Consider the following 21,032-nt stretch of genomic DNA (forward strand, 5'->3'; position numbering starts at 1 on the left):
ACTAAGGCAACAATCAAAGATACACAGCGGAAGACTTGAAAGTCAAAACTAAGAAATGTCACAATTTAAAAACCGAACTAACAAAAGTAAAGTTGAAAATCAACAAAACCAAGTTAAATAAAATCCACTACAACTTGGAACCACTTAGGGCCCTTATTCAAAAACCGATCAATCAAATAATAGTGTTAGTCCAACAATCAATAAAACAAAACATCCAAAACATAATTATTACACATCCTAGTGGAAACTAGCATAATTCTCTCTTCACTCATGTCCCATCATGAACATGCCTCAATACCTGAAAAGAGTATCTCTACTTGCCCCCACTACTCTCCATTAAAATGGATCATCGTAGGGCCAAGATAAAGACATAGCCAGACACAAACAACACACACAATCAGCACAGCTGAGTACATAAGCGTATTTAAACACACTAACATGCAACTCCTATCATCACACATACTTACCTCATTGCACCTGTTTACAAGCACACACAACAAACAACAAGACTCTTTAACTGGACACTAAATAATTCATTTAGCGTTGATTACGCATTGAACGAGTTTCCAACTAAACCTTCCTCAATAAATTGAGGCCCACTGACACGGGAGATAACCGTGCCAGCATCACCTATGCCACACATTGGTGGCGGAATTCCAGCGCATAATAATAAAAGGGAATATACAGCGTCCTGTACTCCATTAGAAGTTATGGTTAAATATAAAACCCCATAACTCCCCCCATTGTTCATACTCAAGGTATATACGTTCCAAGAGTTTTGGTGCGTAATCTCTTTCACTTTACGTTATTTACAGATTATTAAACTTGGTGATGACTCCCAAAGCATAATAATTAAATCAACAACAATTATTCAATCAAACAAACATACCAATTTAATTCTTGAATAATTAGTGACCACATATAATTTAATGTTGAACCCTTTTTAAAACTACCTCAGTGTCAAAGACACCTTAAACGCATAAAGCGCCAACAATCCTATCCCTCGGTGTTAAAAACACCTTAAGTGCACAAAGGCACCAACATACTATTTATCCCTTGTGTACATAGACACTTATATAGCTCCTTCCTCATGCTTAATGCATCAATAAAAATTATATGAACTATAATAAAATTCCTTTTCAATATTCCAAACATAATTAAACAATTAGTTTAATTAAACATGCTCTCTAACATGCCATAAATAAATATGTAGTCCATATACTCATGCCAAAAATATAATTTCCAATCCATAGATCATCACAAATAAATTCATGCTTCATAATTCAATCACCAATACTAATAATTCACAATTTAATACATGAATCTTAGCATGATACTACTTGTAATTGATCGAAACCAAACCTAGCATGATTCTACATCATCAAATAAGCTAAGTACGCGAATGTACCTTGAATATGATCTTAAAATCGCCACGACTAGTAAAAATTGCTTACTTCAAAGTCTCCTACACATTAAAATTATAATAGTGTATCAAAGTCCACTCTAAACAAATTTCCAGCAATATATACTATTTTAAAACCCTTCATAAATTAATTAGAATAAGCTGAAATTATATTTAGAACACCATAATTAAGTCCCCCTTAATGGGTAATTTAAATTTCCTTTAAAAACATAATATTTAGGGTTCTACATAAAATTCCTGCACTATTTTTTTCTAATTAAAACTTGCTGAAATTTAGTCTTAAAGCACTTAAATTGAAGATCTAAACATTAATACATCATATACTTTCATAATTTCATAAATCAATAACTTAGGGTTTCAAAAATTGGGGCTTTTTAATTAAAACTAAATCTGAAAATTTATTAATATAATTACATCATTCAAATATCAAAAATTAATCCAAAAACTCATAATTTAGAATTAGATCTAAGCATAGATTAAAAATAGGGAAGAAAGATTAAGTTTTTTTTTTTTTTTTCGAGAGCCAAACACGGCAGCAGCAGCCACCGCGGCAAGGCTGGGCTGCTGCCGCCGCAGCTACTGGCCGTGCGCTGGTGGCTTGCGGTGGTGTGCGGTGGTGGTCCGGCCACGTGTGTGGTGGTGGTGGTGGCCGGCCGTGCATAGGGGAAGGGGAAGAGGAAGAAAAAAAAGAAAGAAAGTAAGGAGAAAAGGGGAGAAGCTTACCTTGGGTTTTCTCCACTCTGGGCAAAGTTGATTTGCCTCATAAGTGGGATATTTATACCCCTTCTCTACCAACCCTTTTACCCTAAACTTTCCTCTTTTAATTTTCCTAATCCCTTCCCAAATAAACTTGTTAAAAATTAAACTTTCTTAAATTAAAACCCCATCTTTTAAATAAAAATAATTAAATAAACTTTCCTTTTATAATAATATAAATTAAAATGCTTTAATTAAAAATGATTATAACTATTTAAATATTTTATAAAATACATACTTTAAATAAAATACGTATAAAAATACGAGGTATTACATTTACTGAACTGATTGGAGCTGAAATGAACTGAACTACACTAAACTAAATAGAGCTGAAATGAATATTTAATGAAATATGAAAATTAGAAACTGAAATAAATTGAACTGAACTGAACTGAACTGATTGAAGCTGAACTAAACTGTACTGAAGTGAACAAGCCCTACATCACACAAGTTATAAGATGGGCAAAGCTACAAAAAGCATAGACCCGGTTCCTAGCTGTTTATCATCCATCAAAATCAAAAGAGAGAATGGCCGTTGCCTTCTCTCCCCGCCTAAGACCACACATTGCCTTTCGTTTCTTCGCTCAGTCTCTCCTTCCAACGGCCACAACCCTTACTAACTCAATTCTTCCGAAACCTCGCTTATGCTTCTCCTCCGCGCTTCATTCTTCTCCCCTGCCCCGTCGGAGATGTTACTGCACTCTCATCTCCTCCGCCGGCGAGGACATTAAGCCGCCGGAAAATGTCGATTCCGATAATAAAGTCGGATTGTTTCGTAAGAGGTTGAAAATTGCTGATATTAAGGGCGGTCCTGACCAGGGTTTGGATCGTTTAGGCCATGCTTTGCTCGTTCGAGGCTGGGTTCGCACCATTCGGATGCAGAGCAGCGTCACTTTCATTGAGGTATTTTTTTTTGAAAGAAAAGTTTCTAATTCTCTATTGTTGGAACTTACTGGTTTATTTATTATGGCAGGTGAATGATGGGTCATGTCTCTCAAATATGCAATGTGTGGTGAGCTCAGATGCTGAAGGTTATGATCAGGTACTCCGTCCAAATCTAATTGTCACATTAATAGTACTCTAACAAATTTAATTTCGTTCTGTGACTCAGACAATGCTTCATACTTGTTTTTCGTAATTACAACACTAGTTGCCTTGGCCATGTAGCTTGTTGAATTATCGAATGTTGATGTAGATTGGCAAAACTTTAGTTGAAAACTTGTTTATTTGAATTGAAGCGCCCCCAAGCTTGTTGAATTATCGAATGTCGTTCCTTGTTAGGAAACTGTGATACAGTTTGATTCCTCGGATGTTTAACAGCTGTGAAGGAATGAAACGTCCATTAATCACCTATTGTCTTTGCTCCTCCACCACAGACTTGTTTTGATGTGGAAACATCATTTGGACTACCAAAATGTAATAATGTGACTAGCACTCACATCATATCTTTTATTTTTCCATTCACTAATTAATTTTTATTCTTTCCAGGTAGAAGCTGGTTGCATCTCCACAGGAGCATCAATCTTGGTACATGGCATCATAGTTGGAAGCCCAGGGTCGAAACAGAAAGTTGAGCTAAAAGTTAACAAGATTGTGCTGGTATATCGTCTTCCATGGTTATTGCCCTTATTGATATATGTTTCACTGTGCAAACTGTTAGGAACTAAATCATGAAAATGGAAGAACAAGTGCTGATTAATTGTGATTACCACACATTAACTACAATGAAGACAATTAAGCAATAAACAAGCATAAAGGAGACAAGGACATATTTTTATCATGGGAAACCCACCAATCCACTATAGAGTAATAATTTGATGAAGAATGATGGAGGCTTAAAGCTTCAATACACCATTGAAGCTCCCTCCTCAATAATACCTCTCTCACACTTAAACCCCAAGTGTTTGGGCTATTACAATTATGGCTCTTTCTTTCTTTTTCTTCTTTTTATTTATTTTATTTTATTTTTTTTTAATTTTACTATTTATTTTATCAAAGCTTTTTACGTCTATTCCTTCTTACCATATACAATGGCTAACATGAATATATAGTGCAAGACATAAAGAAATCATGTAGACAAAAAGGCTCCACATCGCTTGATGAAACATAAATCATTAAATAGGGGCATGAAGGTTTGGTTGGACTATTTACCCATATCACTTGTTTTCATATTCTTCTTGAAGTTTGGGCGAACTGCTATCCATCTTCGGGTGAACATCGCTTCTTCCACCATGATTTAGCCCTGAACCATTCTCCACATTGTTCCAAACCCAACACTATTATTTCAAGGATACAAGCATGCAACTTAGTTCCTTTTTCTTCCTTGCTTCAAGTTTCATTTATATCTAATTTATACATGCAAGAAGCTTATATCGTATAAGTATTCTAAGAGTTTTTGAGAACAAATGGAAGTAATAGTTCTTGTATCCTAAAGAAATTATACATATACAGTAGGTGGGGTTCATAAATCTTTGGACTCTTTCCTCCTTTCACATATTCAGTAGATATTCATTTGAAATGGAAAAAGAATGTTCCTTTAACTTATGTAACAAATTGTTTTAAATAGGTTGCTTTCTGTAGACACATGAGAAGAAAGGAAAATTCTTTTACTATACATCCACCAAGTCTTGATGTGTATGCAGATGGCATTTCCTTTGAAGCGTGCTTTCCTAACTATAGATAATGAATCTCATATGGTCATGGTATCAAATTGGAATATGTGTTTATAATTTCTAAAGTAAACCATGAATATCCGGTTAATTATCATGAAATGGATGTCAACTTCCAGCAAAAACATTTTAGTTCATTCATCTTTTCTTGCTTCTCTTCTATTGAGCTACTCCCTCTGTTTTTAAATACTTGATCCACTTTCCTTTTGTGGTTGTTGTTAAATACTTGCTCCATTTCCTTATTTGGAAAGCTTTTGTAATATTTAATTCATTTTTCTCTACTAGTGAGACCCAATTTTATTACTTTTAGATTCTCACTCCTTTAATTTACCTTCCACTAACCCTACTACCTCTATATTTTATTACTATCTCCAATTTATCCTAAAACTCCGCGCATGGAGAAATGGAGCAAGTATTTAAAAATAGAGGGAGTATGTGTAAAATGGTGCTGAAATACTACTTTTGTGTTTTTTCTTCGCTCTTTTACTGTTTCAGATTGGTGAAAGTGATTCTTCGTTTCCTATACAAAAGAAAAGGGTTAGCAGAGAGTTTTTGAGGACTAAAGCTCATCTTCGCCCTAGAACCAATACTTTTGGTGCGGTATGATCTCATCATAGTGTTATTACTAATATACTCATATAGTCCATCTTTTGGTAAACTAAATGATGTTTGACTACGAGTATAAAGGTCAGAAATATTTTTTTCTTTCGTGAATTTTGTTAGTTTTATTACTTATATTTTTGTTGTAGATTTTTTTTTTCGTATTAGAGTTGTCATCTTCTTTATGTGATGCCATCATCTTTGATAGCTTTGGCATCTCTATCGTGGTTATATATTGTTTTTTATCCTTGATTTTACGTGGTTTATGTCTCTCAAATCCATTAAATCATTATATATATACTTCCTTTATTATATATTAATTGCAATGTTGGGAGTTTCACTTTTGCCTATGCACATCTTATACCATTTGTATCTTTAATTTTATATTAGTAAATATATATAAGAAGGTAATATTTTGGGAGTATACATATTGAAACAAGTCTAACAAGATCTAACATGACTACATACGTTCTCACGTATAAAACACAAAAGATGATGAAAGGATTGTGTGTGAATAGTGTAAAAATTCAAACGTTACGACTAGAAAAAAAAAAGAGGGGGAGGGGGGGGGGGGGGGGAGTATACATATAATCTTGCTTTTATGTAAAATATAATCTGCTTATTCAGATGCGTGTTTCTCTCTTCACCCATAATTATAGTTTCTTAATGTATTTGCATGTGATAAAGATGTACCACATTAAGTATCTCAGGTTTATTGTCATTGCAAGCTGGTATAGGTTGCAAGGGTGAGGAATGCTTTAGCCTATGCTACACACAAATTCTTCCAAGAGAATGGGTTTGTTTGGATCTCAAATCCCATTATCACTGCTTCAGATTGTGAAGGTGCTGGTGAACAATTTTGTGTGACTACTTTGGTAAGTGGTTGGCAGAGAATTTCTTTTTTATTTTCAATCCGTCGGTAGAGTTTTGGGCTTTACATTTTCTATGTTGCTAAAGAATTGTGGGTGACTGCCTTGTATGTTATTCCCTCAGTCCCTAGTAGTTTGCCCCATTTTCTGTTTTGGGTCGTCCGTTAAAAGTTGCCCTATTTCCTTATATCGTAACATATCACACCATTTATTCCATTCATACACTCATAGAAGTTAGAAAGACAAAGATACCCTCACCCACTTTCAAAAGTTTGGTCCAAGCCTTAATAAACACATTTTCCCTCCACAGAGTAAATTATTTCCTCTGAAGTTTATCTGTTTTTCCATGGAAATTTGTAGTAGGCTTTGTGCTAAAAAAAGCCTTAGTATCCGGAAGTGAATAATTGCTTGTAAATTTGTGTGCTGCACCTCGGAATTGCATTAATAGAAGTTGTTTATTTAAAAATTCAGTTATGACTCTATTTAGGGAAAATACAATATAATGCAAGTTGTAGTCCAAATAAGATTTCTTTGACATTACTACATACGTTCTATTTAGCATTTGTCTGGTTCATTTCAATTCCTATAATATTTTTGTTAATCAACAGATTCCAACCTCCCTGGAAGCCATGGAGTCTTCTGCAGGAAAAATCCCTAAAACAGATGAGGGTTTGATTGATTGGTCGCAGGTGAGTCCGATTGCTTTAAAATGGTATGAGAAAATCAGTTAATTTTCCTTTTTTACTTGGATAAAAAAAACTTTGAATCTTGAGACATCTATATGCTTTGACCTTTTGGGGTCTAAAGATGGACTAGTCATCAAGCTCATCAAATATTGGTAAAGGATACATTTGTGATTATTTATTTATATATTCTTGGTTCATGCAGCCGACCCCATCATATTGGGACTAAGGATTTGGTTGTTTGTTGTTATATGTATTTTTTTTTTTTAATTAATATAATTTGCCTTTATATCACTGTTGCACATGTACTTAAGGCCAGAGGGTTGGTTATATTCTGATTAGATAGATATAGGATGCCTATATCAGTAGTGAGAGTCTTGCATCGGAAGAATTTCACCTATAAGAGTTGCTGCCTCTTTCAAATTTTATGTCATATCCTACCAGATGATGTTATAGCCTGTCAAAAGTTATGATGTTATAAACTTAATTTATATCCCCTGTCAGGATTTTTTTGGGAAGCCAGCATTTTTGACTGTCTCAGGCCAACTTAATGCTGAAACTTATGCTACTGCTCTTTCTGATGTAAGCTTGTCTTCTTTTGATTCCTACTGGTTTTGTTGTTGTATCTTTATTCTGATTATCTATGCTATCCCTTTTGATTTATTGATGTCTTTCTGCCAGGTATATACATTTGGCCCAACATTTCGAGCTGAGAATTCAAATACTTCTAGACATTTAGCCGAATTTTGGGTATACCTTTTTGCTGCTGATTACCTATTTTCTGTTGTCGCGATTACATTTTCAGTTCTGATGTTTGTTTTACTGGTTTTGTAGATGATTGAACCAGAACTTGCATTTGCTGATCTCAATGATGACATGGCTTGTGCCACTGCTTACCTCCAGTATGTAGTATGTTATCTCACACTTCTATTGTTATGTTTGATATGTTTATCTGGTATGCTTATAATATTACCTTGCACTTCTGATACGGTTGTTTCTTTTTCTTGTAGGTGAGACACATTCTTGAAAATTGCAAGGAAGATATGGATTTTTTTAACACGTGGGTTGAGAAAGACATCATTAATCGATTGAATGTATGGTTTCTTATTGAAACAATAAATTCTGTTTATCATTGGGCTTTCTATCATTCAATTTCTCAATTTAAACAAACTTTTCTTATTCACTTTGCTGTCTATTTAAGTAACAATCGATTCGATGCACAATCACTTGTAATTTTTATAATAGAAATGCAATATAGAGTGTAACTTGCCAGTTATCAATACCAATGCATTACTCTCTTTAATGACCCGATCTGTTGGCAAAGCCTTAAATTTAAAAAAGGAGTAACTCTTGAGCTTATCATTTAGTTTATTTGGTTGCCTTTCTTGGTCAGACCAACCCAACCGGTGATTTCTGTTTGATGCCTTGATGGCTTGATGTATGTTCTGTTTTAGAATTTAAAAAATTCTTTGTCTCATCTGCAGGATGTGGCTGTGAAAGATTTTGAGCAGCTTACTTATACTGATGCTGTTAATATTCTTCTAAAAGCAAATAAGAAATTTGAATTCCCGGTATGCTTTGTTGCTTTTATTTTTGTTTCTTTTTTTTAAAAAATTAATTATGTATTGATACTGGAGTTTAAGTATGTTGAAATTGTAGTGCTACCTATGTTTATTAAGTATAATTTCATTCTCTATTTACTGTTCAGTAAGATTTTTTATGCCCTTTCTTTTCCTAGTAAAACCTTCCACTGTTATCGTTTATGAAATTGCTGCAACTGAACATTAATGGGTAACTAGCTCTGCATGTGTTTTAAACTTATAATCTTTTAGTCTTTATAGTAAATGTTGAGGAAATGAACATATACGGATGTCTAGCAATTGTTGGTTGTTTGGTGGATCAGATTTTCAAGTTCCAGCTATTATACAGATATATAGTTGCTAATGGCCACTACTATACCTGATTTCGTGGTTTTGACGTATCTTGTGTCCATCTGTTTTGTACATAAATATAATATGTTACAATGCACTCAAGGCTATCTTTTGAACGCCGTCCTTTTTAGTGTGTTTGGATAAGGTTGATTGGACTAAAAGGGAGGGGATGGTCTTTGTGAATCAGATCTTACCATTATTGAGAGATTTGGAAAGAAAATGGAAGCACACTCTTTCCTTTCCTTCCTCGTGTCCATCCATAATTTCATATATGCTAATCAAACACACTGTTACTACACTATAGTGCTCAGAAGAGACTATTTCCTTTTCTTATTATCTTTACGCATATATGATCACTCTAGATTCTCTTGTTTGAATTGAGTGGTGTTTTAGTTGCTTCACACGTTGGAATTAAGGCTTTGATATTGTAATGCTTCTCACTTTATTAGTATTATTGGTATATTTTGACTTGATAGGTTGAGTAATGATTTTTTTGAGCTGTGTTAAAGATGCTTCACCCATGAAATAATAATTGTTGCTTCTCACCTTATCGATATTGTTGAATGTTGTTGATTCAACAGGTTAAGTGGGGTTATGATCTGCAGAGTGAGCACGAGCGATATATTACGGAAGAGGCATTTGGTGGTTGTCCTGTAATCATTAGAGACTACCCCAAGGCATGTTATTTTTGGTTATGATCTGCAGAGTGAGCACGAGGGATATATTTTAGTTTTCATGAAGCTAAGAGGCAATTTTATTATGAATTTTCCAGGACATCAAGGCATTCTACATGAGGCAAAACGATGATGGGAAGACCGTAGCTGCAATGGATTTGTTGGTTCCAAGGGTAAGTTCTTGATGCATCTTCTATGATGATTTATGTACTTTTACACTATCTATTTCCAAACCCCCCTTTGGAATACATGCCACTTTCTCTTGCTTCTCATTTGTTTAAAATATAAATAACATTTTCCTCATTGCTACCAATTTTTTAATTGAGCCTTTCTACTTCCGCTGATTCTATTCTTGCTTAGTATCCCATTTCATTTCTAAAGTTGTACTTCCTCTATATTAATTTATTGCTCCACTTTCCTTTTTCGGCTGTTTTTGAATAATTGCTCCATTTCCTTTTTTTGGAAACTTTTAACGATATTTTACTAATTTCCTCGCCACTAGTGGTTTTTCAGAATTTATAGTTTTCAATTCTCTCTCCTCCCTACTTATAACCACTTTTGCTTTTTCAGAATTTTTATTCTTCAACCAACCCCATGTCAATTATAAAATATTACTCCCTCCGTTTCAAAATGATCCTCTTGCTTTCTATTTTGTGTATTTCAAAATGATCTTCCCACTTTCTATTATAATTCCTCACTTATCCTAATAATTATCCCATATTACCCTTATTTTAATGGTCCCAATCCACAAAAAAACAAGGCCCCAATGTACTTATTTATAAAATAATAAGTGGTCCCAATGTACTTTATTTCAATAAAGGATGATCCTATTGTATTTAGATGGTCCAAATGTACTTTATTTCAAGATTCTTCCCTTACCTTATTGTACACAAAAGATTCCAAGTGAGAAGATGATTTTGAAACATAGGGAATACTTTATACCATTCCTCCTAAAACTCCGTGTCCCGAGAAGTGGAACAATTAATTAAATATAGGAGTAATCATGAATTATTAGGTTTGGTAATTCATGGTGTTTAAGACAGTAGGAGGTCATTGATTAATCCATGAGTAGATTGGAAGTATCATTGAACTTTTTGTATTCTTCTGATGTACCAAGTTTTAAATCAATTTTTTGAGATTGATCAACTTTTGATTCCTCATTCTTGTAAGGGAACTTGTGGTTTGTAGATTGGTTTAACCTATACTTAATATTTGTTTTAAAATAATTTAATTTCTAAACACTTACCTTAAACCTGAAAATGTAAGGTTTAGAAGCTCAAAAAGGATCATACCACAAATAAAAAGAAAAAATTCATTTCTAAACAACAATCGAACACAAGGTATTAATAACCAGGTTTCTAACTCTATATCACCTTGGTTTCATCCCTGATGCCAAACCCATACCACTCCGTGAACCAAATGCTCCCTTAACAATAATGAGTATTATTCAAGCACCCAATCTAAAATTTAAAACTTTAAAATGTTTCGGTTTATGGAGGGCAAGAGAGGTTTATTAATCAAATCTATATATGTGAGGTTCAAAGGGTCAACCATCTGGGAAAGGCGAGTGCAATAAACCAGCTACTAGATTCCTATATGATGAGAGTTGGTTATTTAGGTGTCATTTTGAATATTTTTCTTTTCCATCTCATACAGAATAATTTGAACAATAACTTTTTAGGCATGGCTGCACCGATAATTTTAAATTTAATTTTGAAATATTTCTTATTTTCTGGGCTCTCTATTTTTTATTTATTTATTTATTTTTATTATTTTTTATGCAAATGAGGAATACACCAAAGTAAAGCAAAATACAAAACTAAACAACCAAATAATCTATCTAGGAGGGACAAAGCGTGGGAAGGCCATACCTTGTACATCCTCACCAAGAATCCTACGAAGCTCCAACGGAGCACTACCTAGAATGAGAAGATTATCCGATTGAGCCACACCACAATTAACTAGCCAGTCAGCGGCACGATTTCCCTTGCGGAATACATGAGCCACTATTTCATTACCATCTTCTATCATATTTACTTTGTTTTTATATATAATATAAAAATTAGATATGATTACCCCAACTTATCTAATAGAATATATCGGAGGATGAGGAATAAAAGGGATCGTGTATTCCTCTAGGCAAGTAACATAGTCGTTTTTCTAAAAGGCTATTATCGACCCTCTACAAAGCAACACGGTTAGCATGATATAATTATTGGGACACAAAAAAGAGACGATTTATGAATATTCTCATAGGAAGCAAACAAAAATTCATATTGCTCTCTCGATCGGGCGCAATGTCTCAACATAATGGAGAAAGGCAAATCTTAAATTAATCGACATTCCCTTACATTGTTTCCTTTTGTGTAAACTGCTTTGCATTAACACTACGTATAAGTGTATAACCTTAATCCTTACTCATATATATATGTGCCTATAAGCACATTTATCGAGAAATGTTCCAACATTATCTCCTAAAACACTGTGCACTTTCTACCTTCTTGTTTTACAAATTTTAAAGATGTCTAATAAACCTGTGGTTTAGACTTGAGAATTGGCTCAAGTATACTCAATGTGATCTTTCTCTTCTTTAATATGTATGATCTATCTTTCTCTTCTTTAACATATTGTTGCCTCTGTATATGTCAGGTAGGTGAGCTTATTGGTGGCAGTCAAAGAGAGGAACGCCTGGAATGTCTTGAAACCCGTTTAGATGAATTAAAGCTTAGAAGGGAAAGCTATTGGTGGTATCTTGACTTGCGTCGTTATGGATCAGGTTAGATTCTTGCCATCTGTTTTCTTGCTGTACAGATTTTCAAAATTTTGTGACTGCTCATAATCCTTAGGGCTGCTCTTATTTTCTGGCATATATATTCTTTTGACGGATTGCAAGGATCTTCAACGACCAAAAACATGCCTATTGAAAGCTTTTTTGCTCTATTGATGTCCCAACATTGAAATTATTTTATTTGGGCTATGGATGAAAATCTGAACCTTATAGGCTAGTTCAAGTCCATGTGAATGTTTATGTGAAATGACACAAGCTTTGTTGTTTAATTGATGTCCCAAAATTGAGATGGTGGGCATCAATAGCATTTCCAAATTACACAATTTACCTGTAACATCAGGCTCCGTTTCTTTTGATGAAAAACAATTTGCAATGGAAAACATATTGTGAAAAGGGATATATTTTACTTAATTATAGGTAAACTTATGGAGAAAAAGGAAAATGGAAGTACAAGGGAGGGTAAGGATAGAGGAGAGAAAATAGAGAAATGAAGCGTAAAGAGGAAAATGTAGCATACCTTCTGTATAGACTTTATAGAAGGAAAATGGAGAAATGAACTGAGCCTCAGTGTCTCCAACATCTTCACCTCCTCAAATGAGTATGTTGACAATCTGTCGTAAGTCATGAGGGATTGGAACAAATTACATACGACCTGGATCAGTAGACAAAAATTTGGAGTTCAGCTGTCATTTGCTTCTGTTTATTTAATCCAAATCTTTAATGCCTTGTTTTGTGCTTCGCAGTCCCGCATGCGGGTTTTGGACTAGGTTTTGAGAGGCTGGTTCAATTTGCAACTGGAATTGATAATATCAGAGATGCAATACCATTTCCTCGGACACCAGGCTCTGCTGAATTTTGATTCAATTTGCGCATCTCATTTTTTGGTTTCCAGTGTTTAACTATTTTTCATTTACATGTAAAACTTTTTCATTTACATTTGCGTCTTTTAGATAAACAATACTTTTAGGGAGCTAAGGAGTATGCCATTGATAATTTAGCAAAAGAATAAACTTAATACACTATTATAAATTGCAAAATAATTACTGTGTTCACTATTTCAAGACATGCTATCGATTTTCAATGTATTCTGTACATTATATGAACATACGAAGTACAATTTTATCCAACATACTACAAAAATCCATTTTTCAACTAATTGAACTTGTGTTAGAGCTCATCCACTGCTGACTGCTGCTTTCCCATTCCACAACATTGTATTATGATTGACAACAGACATATTTTTTTCATTTCTGGGGTGAAATTCCAGCAATTTATGAACTTTGATGAGAATCTCGATGATACTTGGTCTATTGGTTCAATATCAATTAATTAGTAGAGCTTATTAAACCCGGGAGGTGGTGGAGACTCATTCAATCTGCTGGGCAAGAATGCTTCCCTTTCTAGAGAAACTTGAAGAGTTGCCAGAACTCTAGTGAAAGAAACCCACAAAAGAGGAGAAGCACAGAAGGCATAGGCAAATACGGAAAGTGCCCTCACAACCCCATCCTTGTACCAAGGGCATGCCATAACTAGGAGTACCCCAAATATGCCAATACATGGCGTCAGCACAGCTAGTGCTGGCAAGAGGAAGGCGTTGATCGCTATTGAGCAAAGAGAGAAAGACCCTAACAAATAAAGGCTCCATCCTACCATAGGATGAATGGTGTAAGGGATTAATAAAAAGGGAACAATGTAGGCCGCAAGAATGGATGCCAAGGCCAGAAATTTTAAACTTGCATGGTAAACTGTTACACTCTTGTCAAAACGGCGATAGCAAAGTTTAGAGAAGTTCGGCCGAGCTAAACGAGTGAGGGCTATGATTCCCAAGTAAAGGATCACCTCGAGTATCACCATGGGCATCTCTGCACCATACCTAGAAAAAGAATCGTTGAGCTTTAATTATTTATTTTATGTCATGACTAGTAAATTATGCATCACTCAAACACATTATATCATCATCAATTGAAATAACGATGACATGAACAAAGAGCTAGGAAAGCTTACCCTAGAGAGTTGCGACGTTGTTCATGCCATGAGAAACCAAGAGGAAGAACAGGCCATGACCACCAATACCATGGCTTCATCCAAACTGCTCCAGGGAAGGTTATGACACTATTTGGTCCACAAGGTACATTCCAGCGGAGTTTCAGGTCTGGAACACGAATAGGATTATAAATTCAAGTACATTTAGACATAATATCAATTCTGAACTAAGAACAGATTGCTTTCAGTTTTAACTGTTGCTCGACCATATCACATTTTAATTTAACCTCTGCTAGAGTTTTTGGTCATTAAAATGATATTTTGAAGTAAAGCTAGAGTAATGCATGGAACTAAACTAAATCAGAACTTACAATAATAAGAAGCATCCATTTGATATCCCAAAGGAAGCCGATACTGGCCATGGAGTTTGGTTCCATTTGGCGGTGGATGAAACATGGGCATGTCAAGCAAGTTGGAGAAGTAACTACCCAAAAATCCTTGATCTGCCCCGTCTGAGTTTGGCCTTCGAATTTCCACTTCATGAAGCATGTCTTTGAAAACTTCTGCTGATGGCTGCAATGTTGTCAAATTACCAGGCCACAAAACAACAAACAAACATAATCAATAAAAAAAATAAAAATTAAAAACTTCATCACTCCGTACTCAATAGCCTTTGCTTGACACCAGTTAATATTTTGAAAAGGGTAAAACAGACGAAAAAAGGAAGCATGTAGATGTAGAACATACATACCTGTAAGACGAAGAGACCTGTGTGGAAAATGCAGGGGTTGATGAAGACAGCACAAAATTGACCACATTGAAACAATTCATCGGTATTTTGAAGGAAAAGATTGTCGGCGTCAAGCATGATCACCCTTTCATAGTTGACTAGGTTCCAAGCGTAGAGCTTGTTCATAGTTAACTTAAATCTGTCGTTAGGATTGTCAGCCCTGTAAGGGTTATATATGTTGTCCACTCTAACTACCTTCAGTCCATCTTCTTCTTCCCTGCCAACGATAATTACATACATTTTTCGTTAGCTCTTTTGCTTATTAGTATTCCTGTATATAATACTGAGTACTTAGTACTATGTACTGAACAGACACCCATATTAACTACTGATTCTATAATAGTGAAATGCAGTTTCATAGCTATACAAGTTATGCAAAAATATACTTCGTATATAGTAGTGATATTTATTACTCCATACATGGTTTCATCCGTACATGTACATATACTACATGTAATAATTTATACGAGCATATACAAGTACTGTATATTAGTGTTTTTTTTTTAAAATTTTTTTTTTTAATTGAAGGAACAGAGTACATGTACATATACTTGTTGAAACCTATACCATTAAAAAAAATAAAAGAAAAAAAAATATATATATTAATGACAAGACCACAACCCATGATTTTTGTAACTAATTTATATCTACTACTAGTAGAAATTATTATCTGGGAAGTTATGTTTTCTCATCCCTTTCGCGAATTCGCCATTGCTCTCCCTAATTCGGAAAAGCTTCAAATCCACCATTGAAATTGAGTGCAGATAGATATCATCAATCGTTGTTTAAAATTATGTCTTAATTAGGCTTACTTCATCTAATTTTGATCCAAAGAATGGAAATTGCAGGAATTCCATGATTATAACAAGAAGCAATAAGAAAAGGTGGAATGAATAATAAGCTTACATGGCGCGCACCCAATGAAGGGGAACGTCAACGGAGGCAATGACAACTCGATCAGCTTGAACCTGATGTTGAAGGAGAGATCTCATCATCACACGCGTTGCAATATAGAACTCATAGTCTCTCGGTGTTCCCATGTACATCATCGTTGCATATGCGTTCTTGTACTTATTATTGATCTTCTCTTCTCCATCTCTTCTCCTCCCTTCCGCCACCCCCTCTGACGCCCTCAATAATATACTTATTATCATCACCACCCCTATCTCCGCCGTCCGCCGCCACATCATTTGATTCATTATTGATTTCTCCGATATGATTCTGTTTATGTATATTGTTGACCGATAGATAATTTAAGGATACCAGTAATATAGATTATTAGCTGTCTTTGGTATGTTTGGTATAAACTATTATATTGTATTTATATACACATTACACATATATAGTCAAGTAGATAGGGAAAATGAGGATAATTAAATTAAATCAACTTGATTGAGAGATTATAGAATTGGGGAGGAAGGAGCTTCGAAAAGGTAATCAAGATTAGAACAACTCAACGTTGACTCACTATGCCCCAAATTACTTGTTATTATTGTTAATATTATAATCATTATCAAAAAAGATGACTGCTGTATTTTGTATTATTTATTACTCTTAGCTAGTACACCATTCATGAACATTCTCATTTCTCTTTTCTGTTATCGCGTTGGATTTGCGTATGTCTCCATCAACGGCTCTTTTTTTGTGGGTGCTCTATTATACTCGGTATACACTAATTACCCTTCCATTGACCGCATATATTATTAGGGATGTTTTTTATAAAAAAACCAAATCATAAAAACCATATGGCATTCATAAAAAGAAATCTAAATTAACAAATGTATAAAATCACCAACTTATTCTTAGACTTATAAGCATATGTAGTCCTAAGGCTATGAATACTATATGGGTAATGCTATATGTAATCTTTAGGTCTATGAATAAGCATTTAATAACTTTCCTTATTTAATAATCGTGAATTCGTGATGTATTACTATATTAGTTACTACTCCGTAACATCAAATCACCAACCTACTCCTACTCCCCTAGGCTTAAAGTAGAAAAAGCTTCCTTATCTGCATATCTCCAATGCAATTCCAGATGCCTTAAACCAAACTATGCTTGATCTAGTGGGAAGATTGTCACCTTCCAACCTTGAGGTTGGGAGTTCAATTCCCACTAGAGACACTTTGAGGGTGGGGATCCCTTACCCTCTCCCCTCACTCTCAAAGTGTCCTACTTGCAAATACCGAACCAAAAAAACCGTGAGGGTTGAGGTTCCGGTCAGATGCCTTAAAGAGTTGCTTGAAGGGCCCTGTGAGTTATAAAATACCCCTATCGCTTAATAACAAAGATATTAAATGTTTATTATAAGAAATTCATTTGTCATTACTATTATTCTTTTATATTATTTCCGTTAATTTTTAGTTGCAACAAAGGAATTTTTTGTTTCAAAAATAATACCTTTTTTTTTTTTGAAACAAAAATAATACTTCTTTATTGCAAGTAAAAGTTACAAAGTAAGGCCCTGTTCTTTTCACCTTAAAAAAATAATTTCAATTCAGTAAAAATAAGTTCAGTTCAGTAAAAATAATTTCAGTTCAGTAAAAATAAGTTCAGTTCAGTAAAATTCAGGTTTCTTAAAGAAGAATTATAATAGAAAATCAGTAAAAATAATTTCAGTTCAGTAAAAATAATTTAATTTCAGTAAAAATAATTTCAGTTCAGTAAAATTAAGTTCAGTTCAGTAAAATTAATTTCAGTTCAGCAAAATTAAGGTGAATCAAACAGGGCCTAACACAGGTAATATTTAATTTATTGCTGATTTGAAATTTTTTTAATCCACCTTCAAAAGGCAACTATTGTTTCTTAATTTTACATGCTTCCATATCAAATTACTAGTAACCCAAAATATGAAACTTTGAAGATACATAAGAAGTCTAGTTTAATTTTCTTTTATTTAATTTTATATACACAACTGCGATAATCAGAATCGTTTCCGCAATGGTGGTAATATATTGGCACCGTCAATTTGTTTTTAGTGACATTGTCATAGACTCATAGTAATTGTCCAATCCGCTTTGACTCGTAATCTCATTTTCTTCAAAGCTAGAAAGAAGTAGCTTAGTAACACAGGACTACTATGTTAAAGTGTTAAACCACTTTGAAATAGTCAAATCATCTTACCACAAGTTGCGGCAGGACAGCTTGAACGGTCAACACAGACTAATTAAACAAATATCTTAAGCTGAGTCTACGTGTTAGTTAAAAATTACAATGGGGATTGGGCATCGGGAAAAAAAAGAAGTTTGACCATATGGTTGGTTTTTTTTCACCTACTACGAATTTGTTTTATCAATCGTTTCCAAATTTAGCAACCAACCAGGGAATTTTCTATAGTGATCAAACTATTTTTATTACCATAAGCCTAACCACATGGCACTTTGTTTTATCAATCGTTTCCAAATTTAGCAACCAACCAGTTATTGGCCCTCACTTCTTTGGGGTTTTTAAATGCCGCCCTTAAATATCTAACTAAGGCCCGCAAAATAAATATGCTTTACGAATTTACCCTCGTAGATATAAACAAAAAATTCACCCTTTACAATCATAATTTTAAACCCTCCACCACCACCACCATCATTTACCACTTATCTATTATTACCATACAACCAGAATTCACCTGTACACTCTCTCTTTAAAAACTTTCTATCTCTTTAAACAACCATCACCAACACCACCAACACCACCATTTACCAAGCCACACCACCTCCTTATACTAGCTCTATATATATAATTTCGCGTGGAAATGCTGAGGGACTAGGGGAATGCTGTTGTCAAAGTAGTTGCCGGAGACAAGATCGGGTTTTTTTTTATTTTTATTTTCTGGAATTGGCGGAAATGCCCAATTATTTCGCCAGATCAAGGCTGAAACGCCTATAAATTTCGATCACCCATACGGTTATTCGAAAGATATAGACGTTTCAGCCTAGATCTGGCGAAAAAAGTGGGCGTTTTTGCTTTTTTTTTTATTTTTTTTTTTTTAAAAAAAATTCGCATGTTTGAATCAGTTGGTTGTTGTTCATTTTGTTATGCAATTTATGCATGGTTTTTACTTCCATTTCGGCTTGTTGCTTTGTTCGTGCTGTTGATATTTATCTTTTAATTTTTTGGCTTCTTATCTTTTGGGGAGCTTGCATTCGTGGTGTTGTAAGCATGCTCCTGTTGCTACTTTGGTTAGATTTGTGTACTTGGAATATTGCTTAGGAAATTTTGTGTAGAACTACCCTAAAGATAGGGTCATTTGTGAACAACTACCTATTTTTCTTTATTTGTTAAGAACTACCCACAAGTTTGAAAATGTTTGGGTAGCACTACCCATGAACATTTTCCGTCCAATTAAGATGTTATCGGAGCCCACTTTTTTCACTTTTAAAAAAAATTTGGGTAGTTGTTCACAAATGACCCTATCTTTAGGGTAGTTTTACACAAAATTTCCTATTGCTTAATCTAATTTAATCCCCCTTTTCCTAGAAATAAAAAAAAAGAATTTTTATTTTTACAACTTAAGTTAATGAACTACTTTAAAGAAGTCGGGCTTTGAAAAAAAGATAGCTAGGTGGTTGGTGGTTTTGCAAAATTTAAATCAATTATTTGTTTGATTTTAAAAATCACAGTAGTTGGTGGTTGAACGTGATCGTTGGACGTTGGTGCCCGGTGAACACAAAAGAGAATGATTAGAGCTTTTAAACAGGGTAAAAGTGTTAAGTTTAAGCAAAAATCATTATTTTTATAATGAGGGTATGTACGTCATTTTAGGTTATTTTGCGGGCGTTAGTTAGAGATTCAAGGGCGACGTTTAGCTTTCCACCTTTTTATTTGTCACATTTGACATCGTGATGAGAGAAATTCTACGAAAATTAAAAGTAATCCCGAGTCAATTTTTGGCAAAAACAAGTTGGCTCGTTTTGGGCCAAATAAGCAACTCAAAACAAATTGGAAAACTTTTGTATACACCCGGTTTCCAGTAATTTACTGTACATCGGGTACACTTTTGTCAGATTTAGTGTCACTTTTGTCAAATTTAGTGTCATTTTTGTCAAATTTATCAATGAAGCATAAATAACACTTATATATGTCAGGGTAACTTTTGTGCGTTTTAGTGTAAGTTTTGCACATTTTATTGTCACTTTATAATGGATGTTCAGTAATTTACTGAACATCCGTTTTATTTAAAAGTTTGTGAAACAAATTTGACCCAAAATTTTGTGTATAAAACCCGTTATTTCGGTCCAAAACACATAATATTTAGCGCTATTTTAAATCGGGTTAAAATTAGTCTCCTCAACTAAGGATCAAGAGATGATGAAATTCGATTATGCTCTCTTATGCTTTCATTATAGACCGGGGTTAGAAATTGGATTGTATGCTCTCTTATGCTTTCAATTTAGATCAGGCTAAAATTAGTCTCCTTAAATTAACCAAGGATCAAGAGATGATGAAATTGGATTGTATGCTTATTTAACTAAAAAGCCACGAGAATGAGAGATTATGGTAAAAAGAATGGGAAAATTTGTTAGAAACAACCTTTTAAAGTGTTCACTTTATTAAAAACAACCTTTTAAATATTTTTTTACAAATTCAGACCACATTATATTTTTTTTTTATCAAAGACAACCTAATGCTAGTTTTCGGCATTGACTCTATTTTTCCGATGTTGACAACGAGTGTATGAGGCATGTGACCTCATATATTGCTAATTACACCCCTTTCCCTTCAATTCACTCGTACTAAATCCCCTCCTCTCTCAAAGTAATTTGTCACTTTAAAGGGTTTTAATATGAGTTAATTGGAGGGGAAAGGGGTATAATTAGCAATGTATGAAGTCACGTGCCTCACACACTCGTGGTCAACATCAGAAAAATAG

The 21,032-nt window shown here is 34.2% G+C and overlaps 2 protein-coding genes across 2 annotated transcripts; one reads left to right on the forward strand and one right to left on the reverse strand.

The window, feature by feature from the left end:
* Positions 1-2,670: 2,670 nt before the first annotated feature.
* LOC145598122 (asparagine--tRNA ligase, chloroplastic/mitochondrial-like) lies at positions 2,671-13,458 on the forward strand. The gene is made up of 15 exons (XM_081654433.1): positions 2,671-3,082; positions 3,153-3,221; positions 3,668-3,778; positions 5,344-5,448; positions 6,186-6,323; positions 6,926-7,006; positions 7,505-7,582; positions 7,682-7,750; positions 7,835-7,909; positions 8,011-8,094; positions 8,485-8,571; positions 9,513-9,608; positions 9,704-9,778; positions 12,255-12,381; positions 13,137-13,458. Exons 1-15 carry the CDS (start codon positions 2,708-2,710, stop codon positions 13,250-13,252), a joined length of 1,686 nt encoding a protein of 561 aa, XP_081510559.1. The 5' UTR covers positions 2,671-2,707; the 3' UTR covers positions 13,253-13,458.
* Positions 13,387-16,618, reverse strand: LOC145598123 (putative glucuronosyltransferase PGSIP8). Its single transcript, XM_081654434.1, has 5 exons — positions 16,073-16,618; positions 15,128-15,383; positions 14,748-14,949; positions 14,398-14,545; positions 13,387-14,266 (listed from the first exon to the last, which is right to left on the reverse strand). The coding sequence occupies exons 1-5, from the start codon at positions 16,363-16,365 to the stop codon at positions 13,723-13,725; spliced, it is 1,443 nt and encodes a 480-aa protein (XP_081510560.1). The 5' UTR covers positions 16,366-16,618; the 3' UTR covers positions 13,387-13,722.
* Positions 16,619-21,032: the final 4,414 nt, after the last annotated feature.

This window comes from Chenopodium album, chromosome 20 (genome assembly GCF_948465745.1).
Source record: "Chenopodium album chromosome 20, dcCheAlbu1.1, whole genome shotgun sequence".
NCBI lineage: Eukaryota > Viridiplantae > Streptophyta > Magnoliopsida > Caryophyllales > Amaranthaceae > Chenopodium > Chenopodium album.

Bases quoted from the DNA above. Each gene is read 5' to 3' on its own strand.
- LOC145598122 (XM_081654433.1), top strand. From the start codon at position 2,708: ATGGCCGTTGCCTTCTCTCCCCGCCTAAGACCACACATTGCCTTTCGT. The intron at 3,222-3,667 runs GTACTCCGTCCA...TATTCTTTCCAG, and splicing joins ATGCTGAAGGTTATGATCAG to GTAGAAGCTGGTTGCATCTC. The intron at 7,583-7,681 runs GTAAGCTTGTCT...TCTTTCTGCCAG, and splicing joins ATGCTACTGCTCTTTCTGAT to GTATATACATTTGGCCCAAC.
- LOC145598123 (XM_081654434.1), bottom strand. From the start codon at position 16,365: ATGAATCAAATGATGTGGCGGCGGACGGCGGAGATAGGGGTGGTGATG. The intron at 14,950-15,127 runs GTATGTATGTTC...ACAACATTGCAG, and splicing joins CAGGTCTCTTCGTCTTACAG to CCATCAGCAGAAGTTTTCAA. The intron at 14,267-14,397 runs GTAAGCTTTCCT...TTCTTTTTCTAG, and splicing joins CAACGTCGCAACTCTCTAGG to GTATGGTGCAGAGATGCCCA.